General features: G+C 41.4%; 1 protein-coding gene across 1 annotated transcript in view; it reads left to right on the top strand.

The window, feature by feature from the left end:
* Positions 1-16,997, top strand: part of ada (adenosine deaminase) — a 54,855-nt gene extending 37,858 nt beyond the window's left edge. The window contains exons 7-11 of the mRNA XM_068000812.1: positions 5,486-5,557; positions 6,139-6,240; positions 6,418-6,485; positions 8,640-8,769; positions 14,917-16,997. Coding sequence (XP_067856913.1) covers positions 5,486-5,557; positions 6,139-6,240; positions 6,418-6,485; positions 8,640-8,769; positions 14,917-15,021 — 477 coding nt within the window. The 3' untranslated portion in view covers positions 15,022-16,997. The remainder of the gene's footprint in view (positions 1-5,485; positions 5,558-6,138; positions 6,241-6,417; positions 6,486-8,639; positions 8,770-14,916) is intronic.
* Positions 16,998-17,083: the final 86 nt, after the last annotated feature.

The raw sequence follows: 17,083 nt of genomic DNA, 5'->3' as shown, positions 1-17,083 counted from the left end.
TTTATTTTAATACCCATTGTGAACACAAATAGCCGGTTAAGCAGATACCTGATAAACTGAGTTTTTTTTGTTGAAGGAGTGAGTAAGCATAAGAGATTATTCTTAATATCAATTAGCATCTCCACTCTCAATGGGTATGAATACAGCTTTGTACCTGGTCAGTAATGAATTTGTTGCCCTAGATGCCTTCCGGTCAATATCCAGGACTAGAAAAGATGCTGAACTTTGGTTCACCTATGCAGCCTTTGCTGACAGGCTATATAATTGATGTCAGCAGATTCTCTCCCATCTGAGAGTGAAGCTGTTAATTGATAGATTGTTCTTCATTTTGTGCTTACCCACTTCTTCAAAACAATTCACTTATCAGGCTTCTGCTTAGCTGACATTTTTTTATCATGCTGGCTGTATAAAGCACCAGGTCAAATTATTAGAGATGAAAGTCCATTGTCGGTGGATTTGGATGTAAAAAGGAAAGCTTCAGACCAGAGTCCATGTAGATCTATAACAGACTCAGAAATGACATGAAGAAAACCTCAATAGTGGAGAGCTTTGGTCCAAAGTCACCTTTTTCCTCCCAAGCATGTTACATTAACCAAATGTCATGTCTCAAATTACTCATACTGCATCCCAAAATGTTATTTTCTGAAAGAAATCTGTCTAATTTAGAAACTAATAGTTATCAGAAGCCTGATACAAGTAACTACTTAACTGCAAGAAAATTGACCATAATACATTCCTCTGCACCACAATAGGGAGGAAATGCCAACCTTTGGAAGACCAGATTCTCTTAAGCTCAACTGAAACTATATAATGGAAAAATTCTACTTGTTTCTATGAGGACATTGAAGAAATAAAGTAAACTGGTTAAAATACTGGAATACGTTACTCTGAACAAACTGTAGTTTAGGATAGAAACATATCAATTGTTCAGAGCAACTCTATTATTGTAATGAAATTTGGCAAGAAATCATTCCTAAAGGGTTGGGGATAAATTACTTTTGTGACGTTCAATGTGTTATTGCACTGTCCTCAATTTTTCATCCTAAACCACAAGTTTGCAGACTTGTAAAAAAAAATACTTTAGGACGATGACGGCAACAACATATACAGCACCTTTAACGTAGAAAAGCTTTCCAATGTGCTTCACAGAAACAGGCTCAGTGTCGATTTTTGTCTGATTATAAGAAGGAAATATTGGGAGTGATGAGTGATGAACAAAGGCCTGGTCAAGGGTTGGTTTTAAGGAGGATCTTAAAGGAAGAAAGAGACAGGGAGTGACAGAGGGGGTTTGGGAGGGAATTCCAGCACAGGGCCCGGATGCCTGGATGTGGCAGTCGGCCTCATGCCTGATTTCCATTGATTTTTCTGCCAGTAAACCACCCAATCTTGAAGTATTACTTGAACGGAAAATCCTCCAGCAGTGTGGACCTAATCAGATTTCAAACCCAATTAGACCTAATCAAAGGTCATTTTATTTTGCACAACTAACTCGGATTAGTTTATCTGAGCACATTTATCATACCACTCCCCTTATAAAAGTTTATTGCTGCATACTTAATGCCAACATCTCTGCTTTAATTAATATTCCATTACATGTTTTCCTATTGCTATTTATGGCCTTCAGTTATTGAAGTTCGAAATCAAAATGATCAGACAGTAGGGAAGGCTACTACATGGTACAACAGACACTCCTTTCACACATAGCAATTTTTATCATTATATTGAAAGTAATGTCATTTTTTGCCTCATATATATGGCTCACACCACTCTAATCTCCAGCAGTTGAGCTGTAGATTCAATATTAAACCAGGCTGATCTTATTTTGATTTCTTTCCTCTATGAAAACACACATTCTACAAGTCTGGTATCTTACACAAGCTCCAATGCCCCAACCTCAATCTATCTCACTTTTTGTATTGGCTTATAGAGGCTTAACTGAAATAATCTGCATGAACCATCTAAAATGTGCACATGTAAAATATTACTCAGAAGCAACATTTTACATGATTATTAATGTGTAGCATCGAGCAATTTAAAATTAGGTATAGGACTGGTCAGCTACAGTAAAAATAATGTAGTGTTACAGTGCAAATCTGTCATTTAAGTTGTACACATGAAAAAGTACAAATATATCACTACAACTTTTTGTTTCTCATTCAGATTTTTTTCTTTTTCTTTCTCGAGTTCATGATTTTATAATTTACTTGTGTGAATCGCCACTGTTTTTGTCACTAATAAAAATAAAATTGGATGGGTAGTGGGAATTAATTTTCACTAGTAGACCCTTTAATACTATGGACTGGAATTTCCTCAGAGTTGCTTTCGCCGCCATAACTTCATCGGAAGTGCGGTAGAAACTCCATTTAATGTGTAAACAGAATTTCTGTCACACTTCCAGCAAAGTTATGGCGGTGGAGCGGGTGAAACTCTGAGGAAATTCTAGGCCTACACATGACTGTAGAGAGAGAATAAAAATTTCCCATTTTTAGCACAAAGGGTCTGTACGAGCAATTTAAAATTAGGTATAGGACTGGTCAGCTACAGTAAAATTCCTACTCTGCTACCAGAATTTATTTCAGCTCAAGTCTCATTGCAGCCCTATGATCTTTCCTGCCATCCTTCTGATCTCTCTGTGAAACTACCAATTTAATGCTGAATTACAGGCCATTTTGTAGAGAATACAGGGATACTACAATCTGAATTAAGACAGCCCAAATTCATTTCACTGGAACATTGTCAAAAGGTATGGAGAAGAGACTTTAATCCCGTCAGTCTGAGTTGGATTTACACTGGAAGAGCAAGTTCCGGATTTCCTGCGCATATGCAAATGCTGGAACTTGCTTTTTCATTTGGCCACCAGCAACGGTGAGCGCTATTGAGCTCACCGTTCTTTTTAAAGCAATTTCTGGCCCAATGTATTTTGTAGCAAACAAAGTCTATTTACTCAGCTAATAGCAAAGCAAACAAAGTCTGTTTATAGAGCCTATTTAAAAAGAGTTTGCAGGAAACAAAACTCATGACCAAAACTGCAGCAACTTCTCCCGATAAAAGCACGGTGATTTCTCGAGCAACATGCATCGAGTGGAGGATAATTACATGTTACAAATTGATTATCTCTCCAGTACAATGCAGTGAGTGGAGGATAGTTACTTATAAATTATGTGTGTAAAATCAATCCCAGTCACTTACAGCAGTATGGGGCTTCATTTTAGCACCCGCTATCGGGTGCGTTCCTGGCGGGGGGGGCTCCGAAAATCGGGGAATCCCGGAGCGGGTCGGGAGCCCGGCTCCAACCCGCCCACTTCCGGGTTCCCCACAGACGCGCCGACGTGCGCGCGCAGCCCCCGCATGTGGGACTCCCGCAGGCAATTAAAGCCAGCGGGGTACCACTTGACAATATTTACATAGCTATTTCAGGTCATTAACTGACCTGATTAAGGGAATATGTGAGGAGGGGTGGGATTTTAGAGACAACTGGGACTGTTTCCCATACTGGGGGAAACACTCCCAGTTGAAATGGACGTGTTGCAGCTGTCGGCCTGTGGCAGCTGCAAAGGTCCATTTGACAGGTGGGGGGGGAGACCCTCACTCATTGCAGGAGGCCACTCTGTCACTTGGGACAAAGTTTGGCCTCCACCACCCTCCTCCTGACAATAAAATTCACCAACTTGCACACTTACCCCGGGGTCCAGAGACATGTACCTACCTTGCGGACCCCCTCAGATGTAAATCTTTCGGATGGGGGCCCCCGTAGCTGCAGTCATGACCACCTTGGAGGGCGAGCAGCATCACCAGCCTCGCCATCCATGCCGTCCACCTCTGACACGTGGAGCTCCACAACACAGTGCTGTGACACATCCACCTGCACAGCAGGAGGGAGGGCAACCGCAGAGAGAGATGCGTCACAGAAGGCACTACCCTCGCCACAGGGTCCACAGACCGAGGCTCAGCTTCCTGGACCTCTCTGAGCAGCCATGCACACGGAGGCTCAGAGTCACTCGACATGTAGTCGTGGACATCTGCAGCCTCCTTCATGCCGAGCTGCTCCCGGCTGGCCCAAGCACCATCTTCTTACCTGTCACTGTCAAAGTCACCACTGCCCTCAACAACTTCTCCTCCGCATCCTTCCAGGGTGCCACCGGGGACATCGCCGACATCTCTGTCGTCTGCACAAAAGAGCCCTGTAAATAAACCTACACCACTCTGCAGTGACACAATGGGTGGCATCAGTTGTGGGTCTTCATTGTGATCCTCAGGAAAGGGCATTATTGCACAAACCAGACAAGATTCGCAAAGACGTGGCAGTAGTGGTGCCAATATAATATGTAATGTGAGTTGGTCAGAAATTCAAAATAAGTAAAAACCATGACAAACCCTCAAACACCCTTGTGCATCCCCTTCATGCTCACGACACGTTTGCCTTACGCTGCCTACTGCACATATGTGATGCATGCCCTGTGGCTGCAGCACAGGTAGTGGCAGGTTGAGTGAGGCTGACTGTGAAAGAGATGCATGAGAGGGTGAGTATGAGATAGAGCCATGAGATTGTATGAGGATTGGGTTGAGTGGTAGTGGCGGGATGAGTACTGGCGAGGTGAGTAAGTGCAGGTAAGATGAGGATGAGGTTTGAGTGGGTATGAGGGGTGATGTGACAGAGTAGTGTTGGTAGTGCAGAAGAAGATGTGGGGTGGGGGCAGTGATGTGGCAGATGGAGTGTAGGGGAATGAGTAATTGTACTCACTTTGGCTGACCTACTTAGGTCATTGGCGTGCCTTCTGCACTGTATGCAGGAGGGCGATATGTTGGTGCAGGTGACCTCCTCTGCCACCTCGAGCCAGGCCTTCCTGGTGGCAGAGGCAGGCCGCTTCCTCCCGCCCGCCGGGGGGGAAGATCTCTGTCCTCCCCCTCCTCCTCACCCCATCTAATGATACCTTGAGTGAGGCATCATTAAACTGGGAGCAGCCTTCCCCCTGGGCTGCTCCATGCTGTAATTTTTGCTATTTGTTGTAGCATCTGTCAGTGGAGGACTGCCCCTTTAAATAGAGCTCCTCCAGCTGACAGACCTTACTGCGCATGCGCAGCCCGCCCGACGCGCAGATCAGCAGTGAGGAACCCGGAAGATCAGGTAAGTGGACCCAATTAGGCTGCGATCGCGCGGGGGGCAGACTGATTTCACCGGGTGCGTTACCCACGTGCCCAATAGCCCCCCCCTGCCGCAAACCCGCAGCCCTGGTAACATCATGGTCTCCAAGTGTGATTGATGGGGGAATTCCCCCATCATCTCCGTCCTGGCTGGGAATAGTAGTGTCACTATATGCAGCCCGTTATGTAAATGCAAGTTCTTTCTTTCTTCGTGCACTAGCAATGACACTGCTACTGTTCTTTTATTGAAAGAACAGTGCAAACTTTTAACAAAAGAATCAGTTCTGTTTTGATTCTTTGCAGATGTCAATATTTCTCTTCCTGTTTTCTGTTACTTTGCCAGGAGGCTTTTAAAAGTGGCATTCATCGAACTGTACATGCAGGTGAAGCTGGACCTTCTTCAGTGGTCAAAGAGGTGAGACTGTATATGTGGTTCGTTATATCTCTGTATGTTTAATATTTTACAGCAGTGATAAACATTGAATCCCCATCCAAAATGGATCTGATGTTAAGCTATGGTCTTGATTGACCATCAAATCAGCTTCCCTTTGAGAAATTTTGCTGGTTCTCAGCCGTGCCATAAGAAGAGTCCTTCGTGGTGGTAAAATATATAACCTTCTGGGCTGGGGTGAAAGGGGTAGTGAAGGATAAAAATTAGCATCAAACCAACAAAAAGGGGAATTGAGAGCAACAATAGAGTATGCAGTCTAAATAATTTCTTGTCTGATGGAAGGCAGCATGGAGGTTGGAACACAGCAAATTGGAATTTGAGGTGGGGAGTTTAAAAATCCTAAAAAAAAAAGAAAAATGTGATTTACTCATTAAATTAACTAGCCACATATCAAAATACTCTATATAAAAAAAAATGTATTTCCAGAAGAATAACACTTTTTCCTGGTTTGTACTGTTGACCGAATTAACTGCAAATCGTATAGTTTTTTCTGCTGGCTTCCACCAACCTAAACAAATTATTATTTTACATTTATTTATCGTTAGGCAGTGGATATTTTGAAGGCTGAACGGATTGGACATGGGTATCACACAATTGAAGATCCTATTCTCTACAACCGGTTGTTAAATCTGAATATACATTTTGAGGTAGGCACTTCCTGGATATATATTTAACATTTGATCTTTCACTCTAAATATTTTAAAGACAGAATTATTTAATTCTTTGCCACTCAAAGGTCAGGGTTTGCTGCATGATTGTAAATGGACCAAACAGTTCTGCCTGATTCAGATGGGAAAGGTTTGATGTTTTGTTTTTTTCCCCAGACATGTCCATGGTCTAGCTATCTAACTGGAGCCTGTAATCCAGATTTTACTCAGCATCCAATCATAAGGTAACTCCAATTCATATTTCTAATTTACTCGGCCTGAGATGTGGTTGAAGTCTACCTAGACAATGCATTTTAAAAAAGCGTCACCTTATTATTGAGGAGTAATTGCTTTCTCAGCAAACTGCTGCTGTCACACAATTTGATTTATTGGAGAAAGTACATGCTACAGCAAACATTAAATGTGCTGAATGCAAGTGTTTACAAAATGCATTCTTCCTATTTATTAAATTTGTACAGCTAAAAGCAGGTTAATGACAGAGTGCTAGCATTTTAAATTTCAGTGCTAGGGACCAGGGACAGATACAGGTTTGGGTTGCACTCCAATCATGTTGGAGAGTGCTGAGAGAAGACTGTGCACGTGGGAAAACTGCAAATGGGAGTTCTGTGGTCCCAGACACCTCTGGTGACATGCTTTTGGGGCAGCGGTGGCAGCCTAATAGTAGGCTGTGCACCCAAACTCTTGGCTGCAAAGATGTTTGACAAGGTGGAGAAAAAAAGTGGATAAAATTAGTAGGAAGATGAGGGAATTTATCCAAAAATTACCCTGTTGAATATTTTGAGGAGGTCACTAACAAGGTGGATAGGGGAGTGCCTATGGATGTTGTCTATATGGACTTCCAGAAGACATTTGATAAGGTTCTGCCCAAGAGATTAAGAAAAATAAGAACGCATGGAATTGGAGGTAACCTTAAAATATGGGTTGAAAATTGGTTCGGAGGTAGGATACAGAAGCAGAATGTAACAAGCGTTGTTACCCTGGGATCTGTACTGGGGCCTCAGCTTTTCACCATATATATCATTAACTTGGATGAAGGAATAGAGAGTTGAATATCCAAGTTTACAGATAACACCAAATTAGGAGGAAGAGTAAGTTGTGTAGATGGGAGTTAGAAGTTACAAAGGGACAAAGATTAAGTGAGTGGGCAAAACTGTGGAGTATGGAGTTCAATGTGGGGAAGTGTGAAGTAATCCACTTTGGATCCAAGAAAACCACATTGGAATATTTTCCAAATGGCGAGAGGCTAGAAACTGCAGGAGCAAAGGGTCTTCAGGTACACAAATCACTAAAAGTTAGTGCACAGGTGCAAAAAGTAATCAAAAAAGCTAATGGAATGTTAGCATTTATCTCAAGAGGGTTGGAATACAAAGGGGAGGAAGTTATGCTTCAGTTGTACAGAGTCTTGGCCAGACCCATCTGGAGCATTTCATTCAGTTCTGGGCACCGAACCTCAAGAGGATACATTGGCCCTAGAGGGGTACAGCACAAATTTACTAAAATGATACTGGAGTTAAAAGGGTTAAATTATGAGGACAGATTGCATTGCCTTAAGTTTAAATGGTTGAGGAGTGATCTAATTGAGGAGGTAGGCGACAGAGGTGGAATGTAACAAATGTCGTTACCCAGGGACCTGTACTGGGGCCTCAGCTTTTCATGATAATGAAAATGATTAAAAAAAAATTCGATAGAGTAGATACCGAGAAGCTATTTCCTCTGGAAGGGGATTCCACAACAAGGGGACACACTTTTAACATTAGAGTTAGGCCATTCAGGAGTGAAATCAAGAAGCACTTTTTCACACAAAGGGTAGTAGAACTCTTGCCCAAAAGGCTGCTGATGCTTGATCAATTGAAATTTTCAAGACTGAGATCGAAAGATTTTTATTATGTAAGGGTATCAAGGAATATGGATCTAAGGCAGGAAAATGAAATTGAGGTTCAGATCAGCCATGATCCAATTAAATGGCAGGGTAGGCGTGAGTGGCTGAATAGCCTACTCCTGTTCCTACATTCCTAGAACTTTCAGAAACCTTTTTGCTTTGGAAGTCAAAGAAGAGGATCCTTTATCTGACACTGAAATTGGTAAATAGAAATACTGTACTGAGTACATGTCAAAGTTTTGCCATTAAGATAGAGACTGAGGCTGGATTCTGTGCAGTGGTGGTAAAGAGACTTGACAAAATAAGGTAGATTATTATGAACCATTCCAAAACAGGTTGTGACAATGGACAAGGCCAGCAGGAGAGATAGAACTGACAGTGTGTAGAAATGTAGAGGGCAAGGTCACAATGCTGGAGCATGATTCTGTTGTCTTTACAGCACAGTGGCTTCCCACGACTGTTAAAGTATTTGATCCCCCTAACATTTATACATTCACAGGTTTAGGAAAGATGAAGCAAACTATTCTCTGAATACTGATGATCCGTTGATATTCAAATCCACGCTAGATAAAGATTATCATATTGTGTCAAAATACATGGGTTTCACAGAAGAAGAATTCATGAGAGTGGTAAGTTGATGTTGAAACTGTAACCCATAAGTTAAACTGAAAATTAAATATCTTATTTTATAACCTGTTTTCTATTTGGTCTCTTAGAAAATAGACTAAATATTGCAGTAGGCTTATGCACTGTATTACCTGTTTGCTTGATGCTTAACTAAACTCACCGGGAGGAATTGGCACTGGACTCTGATACAAGGGTGAGCCCTGAAACTACTGTAGTTACACAGCACCGTGAGAAGAGGATGTAAGAAAACGACTAACAGTATAGTATTTAGATCAGGGGTGTCGAACTCAATTTACACGGTGAGCCTGATCCAACATCCTGGCATTTGGTGTGGGCCACATTCAGCAAATGTTATTTGGACAAACTGGGGAAGAAATTGTAATGAGTTTCATCCGTTTTTTGGGCATAAAACAGGCGCAATGTATACCAAATTCTGGACGCAATGTCCTGCACCTAATCTGCGCTGGTGTCATGGCCGCCGCTATGTTGGTCCTTGCTGTTTTTATGCGTAACTGGCGACTGCCTGAAATCAGCGCTGGATCAATTTAAATATGTAAAGAAGGGTCCTGCACCTGTTTCAAAACCCTTCAAAAGACATGAGAAGCTAGGTGGAGCATGAACCATGGAAACTCCAACTAGTTTTTCCAGTGCTCCAGCCTTCTAAACAGCGATCCTTAAAGGGATCACTGGAGGCTGCTGAAGAAATGGTAGGGAAAGTTTTTATTACTTCCCCTTTTGTGGAGCATGGAGAAGCAGGAGTGCTCCTTCCAGCTCCACAGCACCACTGTGGGCCGCTGTCGGCCCGTAGTCAGCAATCTTGCATCTTACTCCTCCATGTAGTGAAGCTTGTGATACAAAATAAGGGCGTGCAGCTCCCTGCGCGCAATAAGAGTCCTCAGCCTCCGTACCCTTGTTTCCCATTTGCCCACCAGTGGAAACAATCTTTCACTATTTGCCCATAGTAAGGACCCCAGTTTTCACTCACCCCTTTACTGGCTGCTCCTCTCACGGCACCCTTCCCACTCACCATGTTGCTGCTGATGCTCCCAACTCTGCAGGAAATGCTGGGCCCCCTGCCCACCCAACCCCATTCCTCAGTCCCCTTACACCCCCGCCCCCCCCCCCAGTTTCCCTCCTCCTCCACCCCCCCCCCCCAGCCCCGTGCCCTTATTGCCCAGACCCCCTGTTTCTATCTCTTTGCCCCTGCTTGAGTCTCAATCTCCTGACACCCATTCCCTAGTCTCCCTTTCAATCCCAAGCCCTCATTCCCAACCCCTATTTCCTAGACTCCTTCTCTTCCCTGACCTCCATTTGCCCAACTCCCTGTCTGACCCCCCCCCCCCCCCACCTCCGAGCCATCTCCTGGCCCTTATTCGCCAGTCTCCCCCAAGTCCCGGATCCTGTCAACTTTTCCCCTTGCCCCAAGCCATTATCACCCGACGGCATCCCAATCCCAATCTCCTGACCACCTCTGTGCCAATCTCAGTCTATCCCCCGTCCTAATCTCAGTCTATCCCCACCCTGCCAAGTCCTAATCTCCTGTTCCCTCTTTCAGTCCTCCCCTTCACCAGCCAATTCCGTTTCCAGACACTCCTAAGCACGTACCAGCTCGGAAAGTGGGGTTGGGGTTGGGGGTGGGGGTGGGGGTGGCACTGCTGCTGCGTGATATTGAAAAGGTGCAGTTCTACCAGGCTTCTACAAGCAGTGCCTAGGAGATTCAAGTCCCTTTCCAAGATGCACAGCAAAACACACTGCAGGCGGATGAAACTGTTCTGCAGGCCTTACTTTTGACGCTCCTGATTTAGACTGACCACAGGTTTGGCTCATTTGTATCTGACAAAGGTTATTTAAGAAAGGTGAGAGAGAAACCAGGAAATTATAGTCCTGTTAGTCTAACATCTGTGTGGGGAAATTATTGGAATCTATAAGGACAGAGTGACTGAGCACTTAAAGAAATTTGAGTTAATTAGAGAGAGCCAACATGGATTTGTAAAGGGTGGGTCATGTCTAATAAACTTTTTTGAGGAAGTAGTAGACAGGGGAATGTCTATGGATATAGTTCATATGGACTTCCAGAAAGCATTTGATAAGGTTCCACTTAAGCGACTGTCTAAATGAAGAAATTCCTCCTCATCTCAGTCTTAAATGGCCGAGCCCTTATCCTGTGACTATGCCCTCTAGTTCTAGACTCTCCAGCCCGGGGGAAACAACCTCACCATCTACCCTGTCATGGCCCCTCAGAATCTTACATGTTTCAATGAAATCATCTCTCATTCTTCTAAACTCCAGAGAGTATAGACCCATTCTACTCAACCTCTCTTCATAGGACATCCTTCTCATCCCAGGAATTAAACTAGTGAACCTTTGTTGCACCGCCTCTAAGGCAAGTATATCCTTCCTTAGATAAGGAGACCAAAACTTTACGCGGTATTCCAGGTGAGGTCTCACCAAAGCCCTGTACAATTGTAGTAAGACTTCCTTACTCTTGTACTCCAACCTCCTTGCAATAAAGGCCAACATGCCATTTATTTTCCTAATTGCCTGCTGTATCTGCATGCTAACTTTTTGTGTTTCTTGTACCAGGACACCCAAGTCTCTCTGGACACCAACATTTAATAGGTTCTCACCATTTAAAAAATATTCTGTTCTTCCTACCAAAGTAAATAACCTCACATTTTCCCACATTATACTCCATCTGCCACCTTTTTGCCCACTCACTTAACCTATCGATATCCCTTTGCAGACTCTTTGTGTCCTCCTCACAGCTTACTTTCCCACTTAGCTTTGTATTGCCAGCAAACTATGATACACTCGGTTCTATAACAACCTGTTGTTTGGCATCTTATCGAATGCCTTTTGAAAATCCAAATATACTACATCCACTGGTTCCTCTTCATATACGACTCTAATGAATTTGTTAAATATGATTTCCCTTTCATAAAACCATGTTTACTCTGCCTAATCATATCATGTTCTAAGTGCCCTATTACCACTTCCTTAATAATGGATTCCAGCATTTTTCCCTTCAACTGAATTTTGGAAGATCATAACCAATGCATCCACTATCTGTGCGACCACCTCTTTTAGATCCCTCAGATGTAGGCCATCAGGTCCAGGGGATTTATCGGCTTTTAGTCCCATTAGTTTCTCAAGTACTTTTTCTCTATTGATAGTAATTACTCTAAGTTCCACACTCTCATTAGCCCCTTGGTTCCCCACTATTTCTGTTATGCTTTTTGTGTCTTCTACTGTGAAGACAGATACAAAATATTTGTTTAATGCATCTGCCTTTTCCTGATTCCCCATTATAATTTCTTCTCTCTCAGCCTCTAGGGGACCAACATTTACTTTTGCTACTCCCTCCCTTTTTACATAATTGTAGAAGCTCTTACAATCTGTTTTTATATTTCTTGCTAGTTTACTTTCATATTCTACTTTCTCCCTTTTTATCAATTTTTTGGTCGTCCTTTGCTGGTTTCTAAAACTCTCTCAATCCTCAGGCTTACTACTCTTGGCAACATTATATAGGCCTCTTCTTTTAATCTAATGTTATCCTTAATTTCTTTAGTTAGCCAGGGGTGGATCACTTTTCCTGTGGAGTCTTTATTTCTCAATGGAATGTATATTTGTTGAGAATATTGAAATATTTCCTTAAATTTTTGCCATTGCTTTTCAACAGTCATACCTTTAATTTCTGAATCTACCTTAGCCAACTTGCCTCTCCTTCCTGTGTAATTGGCTTTATTTAAGTTTAAGACCCCAGTTTCGGACTTAAGTATGTCACTCTCAAACTCAATGTGAAATTCTATCATTATTATCACTCTTCCCCAGAGGATCCTTTACTGTGAGATTAGTAATTAACCCTGTCTCATTACACAATACAAAATCTAAAATAACCTGTTCCCTGGTTGGCTCCATGACGTATTGCTCGAGGAAACTGTCTCAAATGCATTCTATGAACTTGTCCTCCAAACTTCCTTTGCCAATTTGATTTGCACAGTCTATATGAAGATTAAAGTCCCCCAAGATTACTGCATTACCTTTGTTACAAGCTCCTATTATTTCATGATTAATACTCTGTCCAGCGGTATTGCTACTATTAGGGGGCCTATAAACTACTCCCACCAGTCTTTTCTGCCCCTTGTTATTTCTTCTTTTCACCCATACTGATTCTATTTCCTGATCTTCCGAGCCAAGATCCTTTCTCACCACTGTCCTTATGTCATCCTTTATTATTAGGGCTACACCCCCTCCTTTTCCATTCTGCCTGTCTTTTCTAAATGTCATGTACCCTGGAATATGTAGTTCTCAATCTTGGTCACTTTACAACCATGTCTCTTCGATGGCTATTAGATCAAACCATTTATCTCAATTTGTGCTTGAATTAGAAGGAAGTGATTAGTGGTGTCCCACAAGGATCTGTGCTCCCTCAACTATTCACTATATTCATTAATGACTTTGGTAACAAAATAGAGAGCCACATAACCAAGTTTGCCGATGACACAAAGATTGGTGGTACAGTAGGTAGTGTAGACAGGAGCATAAAATTACAATGGGACATTAATAGATTAAGTGAGTGGGCAAAACTGTGGCAGATGGATTTCAACGCAGGTAAGTGTGGGGTCATCCATTTTAGACCAAAAAAGGATAGATCCAAGTATTTTTCAAATGGTGAAAAGCTAGGAACAGTGGCGTTCCAAAGAGATTCAGGGGTCCATGTACACAGATCACTAAAGTGTAGGGGTCAGGTATAAAAAATAATCAAAAAGGCTAATGGAATGTTAGCCTTTATATCCAGAGGGCTAAAATATAAAGGAGAGTAAGTTTTGCTACAGCCAAATAAAGCCCTGGTTGGACCATATCTGTGGTACTGTGTACAGTCTGAGCACCGCACCTTAGAAAGGATATATTGGCCTTGGAAGGAGTGCAGCGCAGATTCACCACAATGCTCCAAGGGTTAAATTATGAGGCGAGATTACATAAACTAGGCTTGTATTCCCTGGAATATGGAAAGTTAACGGGTGATTTGATTGAGGAGTTTAGGATTTTGAAAGAAATTGATAGGGTTGATAGAGAGAAACTTTTTCTGCTGGCGGGGGAGTCTAGGACAAGGAGACATAACCTTAAAATCAGAGCCAAGCTATTCAGGAGAGAAGTTAGGAAACACTTCTTCACCCAAAGGGTGGTAGAAGTATGGAACTCTCTCCCGCAAAAAGCAGTAGATGCTAGCTCAATTAATAAGTTTAAATCTGAGATTGATAGATTTTTGCTATTCAAGGAGCCAAGGCGGGTGGATACAGATCAGTCATGATCTCATTGAATGGTGGAACAGGCTTGAGAGGCTGAATAACTTACTCCTGTTCCTCTATTCCTAAAAAGGACTTGGCTGTACTTTTAAATGTTAATATGCAGCAAAATGCTTACATGTACTAAACTTGTTGCAGCAAAGATAAATCACCATGTTCTACTAACGTAAATCACAACCATGCCAGGCCAGAGTGTTTTAACCTGCCTGGAATTAATAAAATTCAGTTTATGCAAATGAACTGACTCATTTACCCTAAGGCTTGTAAATGTGGTAATTATCTGTAAAATGGGGAATTGTCACTGGGACTTTCTGTTCCAGAGTCCTATTAAGTGAGAACCGTTTTAGTTTGTTCATCCTGTTATGTTCTTAATAAGTGGAAGAAACAAAGAAAAGTCACAGATCTTTTGGCCCATTGAAGATCATCAGTTACTGAGATTACATAATTTCTTTGACAAACCTGAAACCTCTGAAAAATCTTCAACAGCAAATAAGATGTTCTTGGGTGGATCCAGTAGTAGGGTAGGAGGTAGGCTTGTCCTTCTATTTTCTTACACAGTGGGCTCCTGATTTTAGCAAAGGTGCTGGAAAGCATCAAATAGCAAAAGTGAGTCAATTGGAGCATTCCTGCAGACTTCTTAACAATGGTTACAAAGCACAAGTGGTAGGGGCCTGGGAACTGACTTTCTGTTTCCCATTTGAACCAAACAAAATTTTTTTACGTCCTGAAGTGAGGAAGAAATCAAAATTTAAGTTATTTTCCAAGAAATGTGCCATGTTTCCCATAAAAATATTTGAATACAAATAATTGGTTGATAACTGACATTTTTATGTTAACCTACAGAATATTAATGCAGCTAGCTCCTGCTTTCTCCCTGATAAAGAGAAAGAAGAACTTCTATCAACATTATATGAGGCATATGGGATGGTACAGAGCACTGTGTTTTAAATAGCCACTGGCAAATCATACATACAAATTGGAAATTCTTCTCCAAAGTGACTGCCTGAAGTATCTAAATATGGACTGAAAATGGATATTATTCTAGAATATTTCATTATGAACTGTTCAATTTGTGATTAATGCATAATACAACTCTCCTTGTAAAATATTTGAAGGGAGTGCAATATAAATTGTCCTTTATAATTTCAATGATTTTCAAGTTCTTTATGATCAATAATGTGATTTTAATTTTGTTTACAAGGTCTTAAGTTATTTAGGCAATGTTTTTAAAGAATAATTTATGATGTGCAGCACATTGTTCATGATTTATATGTTTTACGTGAAAGCAAAATGTTAAAGACCAGTACCTCACTTACAAATGTTCCAAAGGATTACTAAACTACAGCCAATAACTGATTTTTGGATGCGGCTGATTCATTCAGTTATATTGGTTAGCTCCAGTGGCATACACAGGATTGTGGAGGAACTCCTGCTTATGGGATACCAACTTGTGCACTGTGGATTTCACACCAATGAACATAACATGAGAACACTACATCACCTCCCCAATCTAATACATGTGAAGAGATTGTTTCTTTGGTTATTGTCTTGTGGAATGTGGTGGAGAAGGGAGGCCTGACCTGTGCTGGCTGGAAGTGGGATCCAGATGGGCCCCTTGGTCTGTCAAGGAGTGAATTCATATCACAGGAGGATGGTAGGAACTAGGTTGATGCTCCACAAACAGTAATGGTTGAGGGTGGTTTCAGCCACAATCTTGGGGCTGCAGAATGGCTGGGCTACTGCTGTTGGGAAGTGGAGCCATCAAATTCTCTTAAATTAATTAAAGACTGTGAGCAGACCCTCCATACAATGCAGGGTTTGGTTATATCCTATATATGATCCTTTCAAGGTTTTAATAATTGTGGATTTAAAACTTACTGAGGTGGTGTGTTCACTATATTTATGTTTAGTTATAGGGACTACATTTAAATATTACTTTTTTCCTATAGGTGATACTCACTTGATGTAGTCAGTTAATATCTATAAATATCTATGCAAGTAATCTACTGGAACATTTACAATATATTACTGTATGTCTCTTATACTATACCATCAGCTATGTTAATTTTCAGCTTGCACCTCTCATCAGGAAGTGGTTGTTTTCAGAAATGTAGAGAATATAGTCATTGAGTTTTTTTGACTGTAAAGTTTGAAAGTTCAAATGTGAACATTACAGCTGTGTTATTCTCGCTCTAGTGATAGTAAGACAAACCTCCTGAATAACAACACTCCATTTGTCTCAGCGTTTGCTCAGAAAGGCATTTCAATGAAGCATTTTGCACAGCTGTTTTTTAAAAACTTCTTTTGAGCAAAACACTGCCAACAGTTTACTCAAAGCTACTCACATCACACAGGCACTCACATCACACTGGCACTGTGTACCACCTAAAGTTACACATTGGCACAGTGTTAGTTGATCAAGCAAAACACTTAAATATCTTTCCAAAACTTTACAATGGTAATGGTTCAAATTTTGGTGTCTGCCTTTTAACTGTGTGGAAGGAAGTGCTGGCACACACCTTTCATGACTCCCTCCTATAAGAAGTTTAGTCAATGTACATGTACAGAATTCACACATGCACTGATAAACCTTTTGCAGAGGCATTTTTTATACATGGTAAATTTGTCAAATGTACAAAAATGAATTTCAAAAAAGGCTTTCCCAAATTACGCTATGTTTCAAACCAATCATATGTGTCCCAATTGTGTGTTCTTCTAAGTCTCAATTTCTATACTACTATGTTAATGAGAACTTGTCTATGCCTACAGAGCATAGTTAACAATTCTATAAATGGCACTCCTTTGCAGAGGACTCAATAAAAAGAACCCATTTAGAATTCTGACCACAGTTGGTCTGATTTTAGAAACAACTGATGATGTGTGAAGATGAGTGTTATAAAGTAGAATTAGAGAAATGACTTAACTCATAATCTTAAAATAAATTTTTAAAAAACTAATGCTGTCTCATTTATATATTTATTGCTACTGGAGTCCTCAAAAGGTGAAAGAA

Source organism: Heptranchias perlo, chromosome 19 (assembly GCF_035084215.1).
Source record: "Heptranchias perlo isolate sHepPer1 chromosome 19, sHepPer1.hap1, whole genome shotgun sequence".
Lineage (NCBI taxonomy): Eukaryota > Metazoa > Chordata > Chondrichthyes > Hexanchiformes > Hexanchidae > Heptranchias > Heptranchias perlo.
The sequence above is the reverse complement of the archived record's forward strand: the minus strand, read 5'-3'. Positions and strand labels throughout refer to the sequence as shown.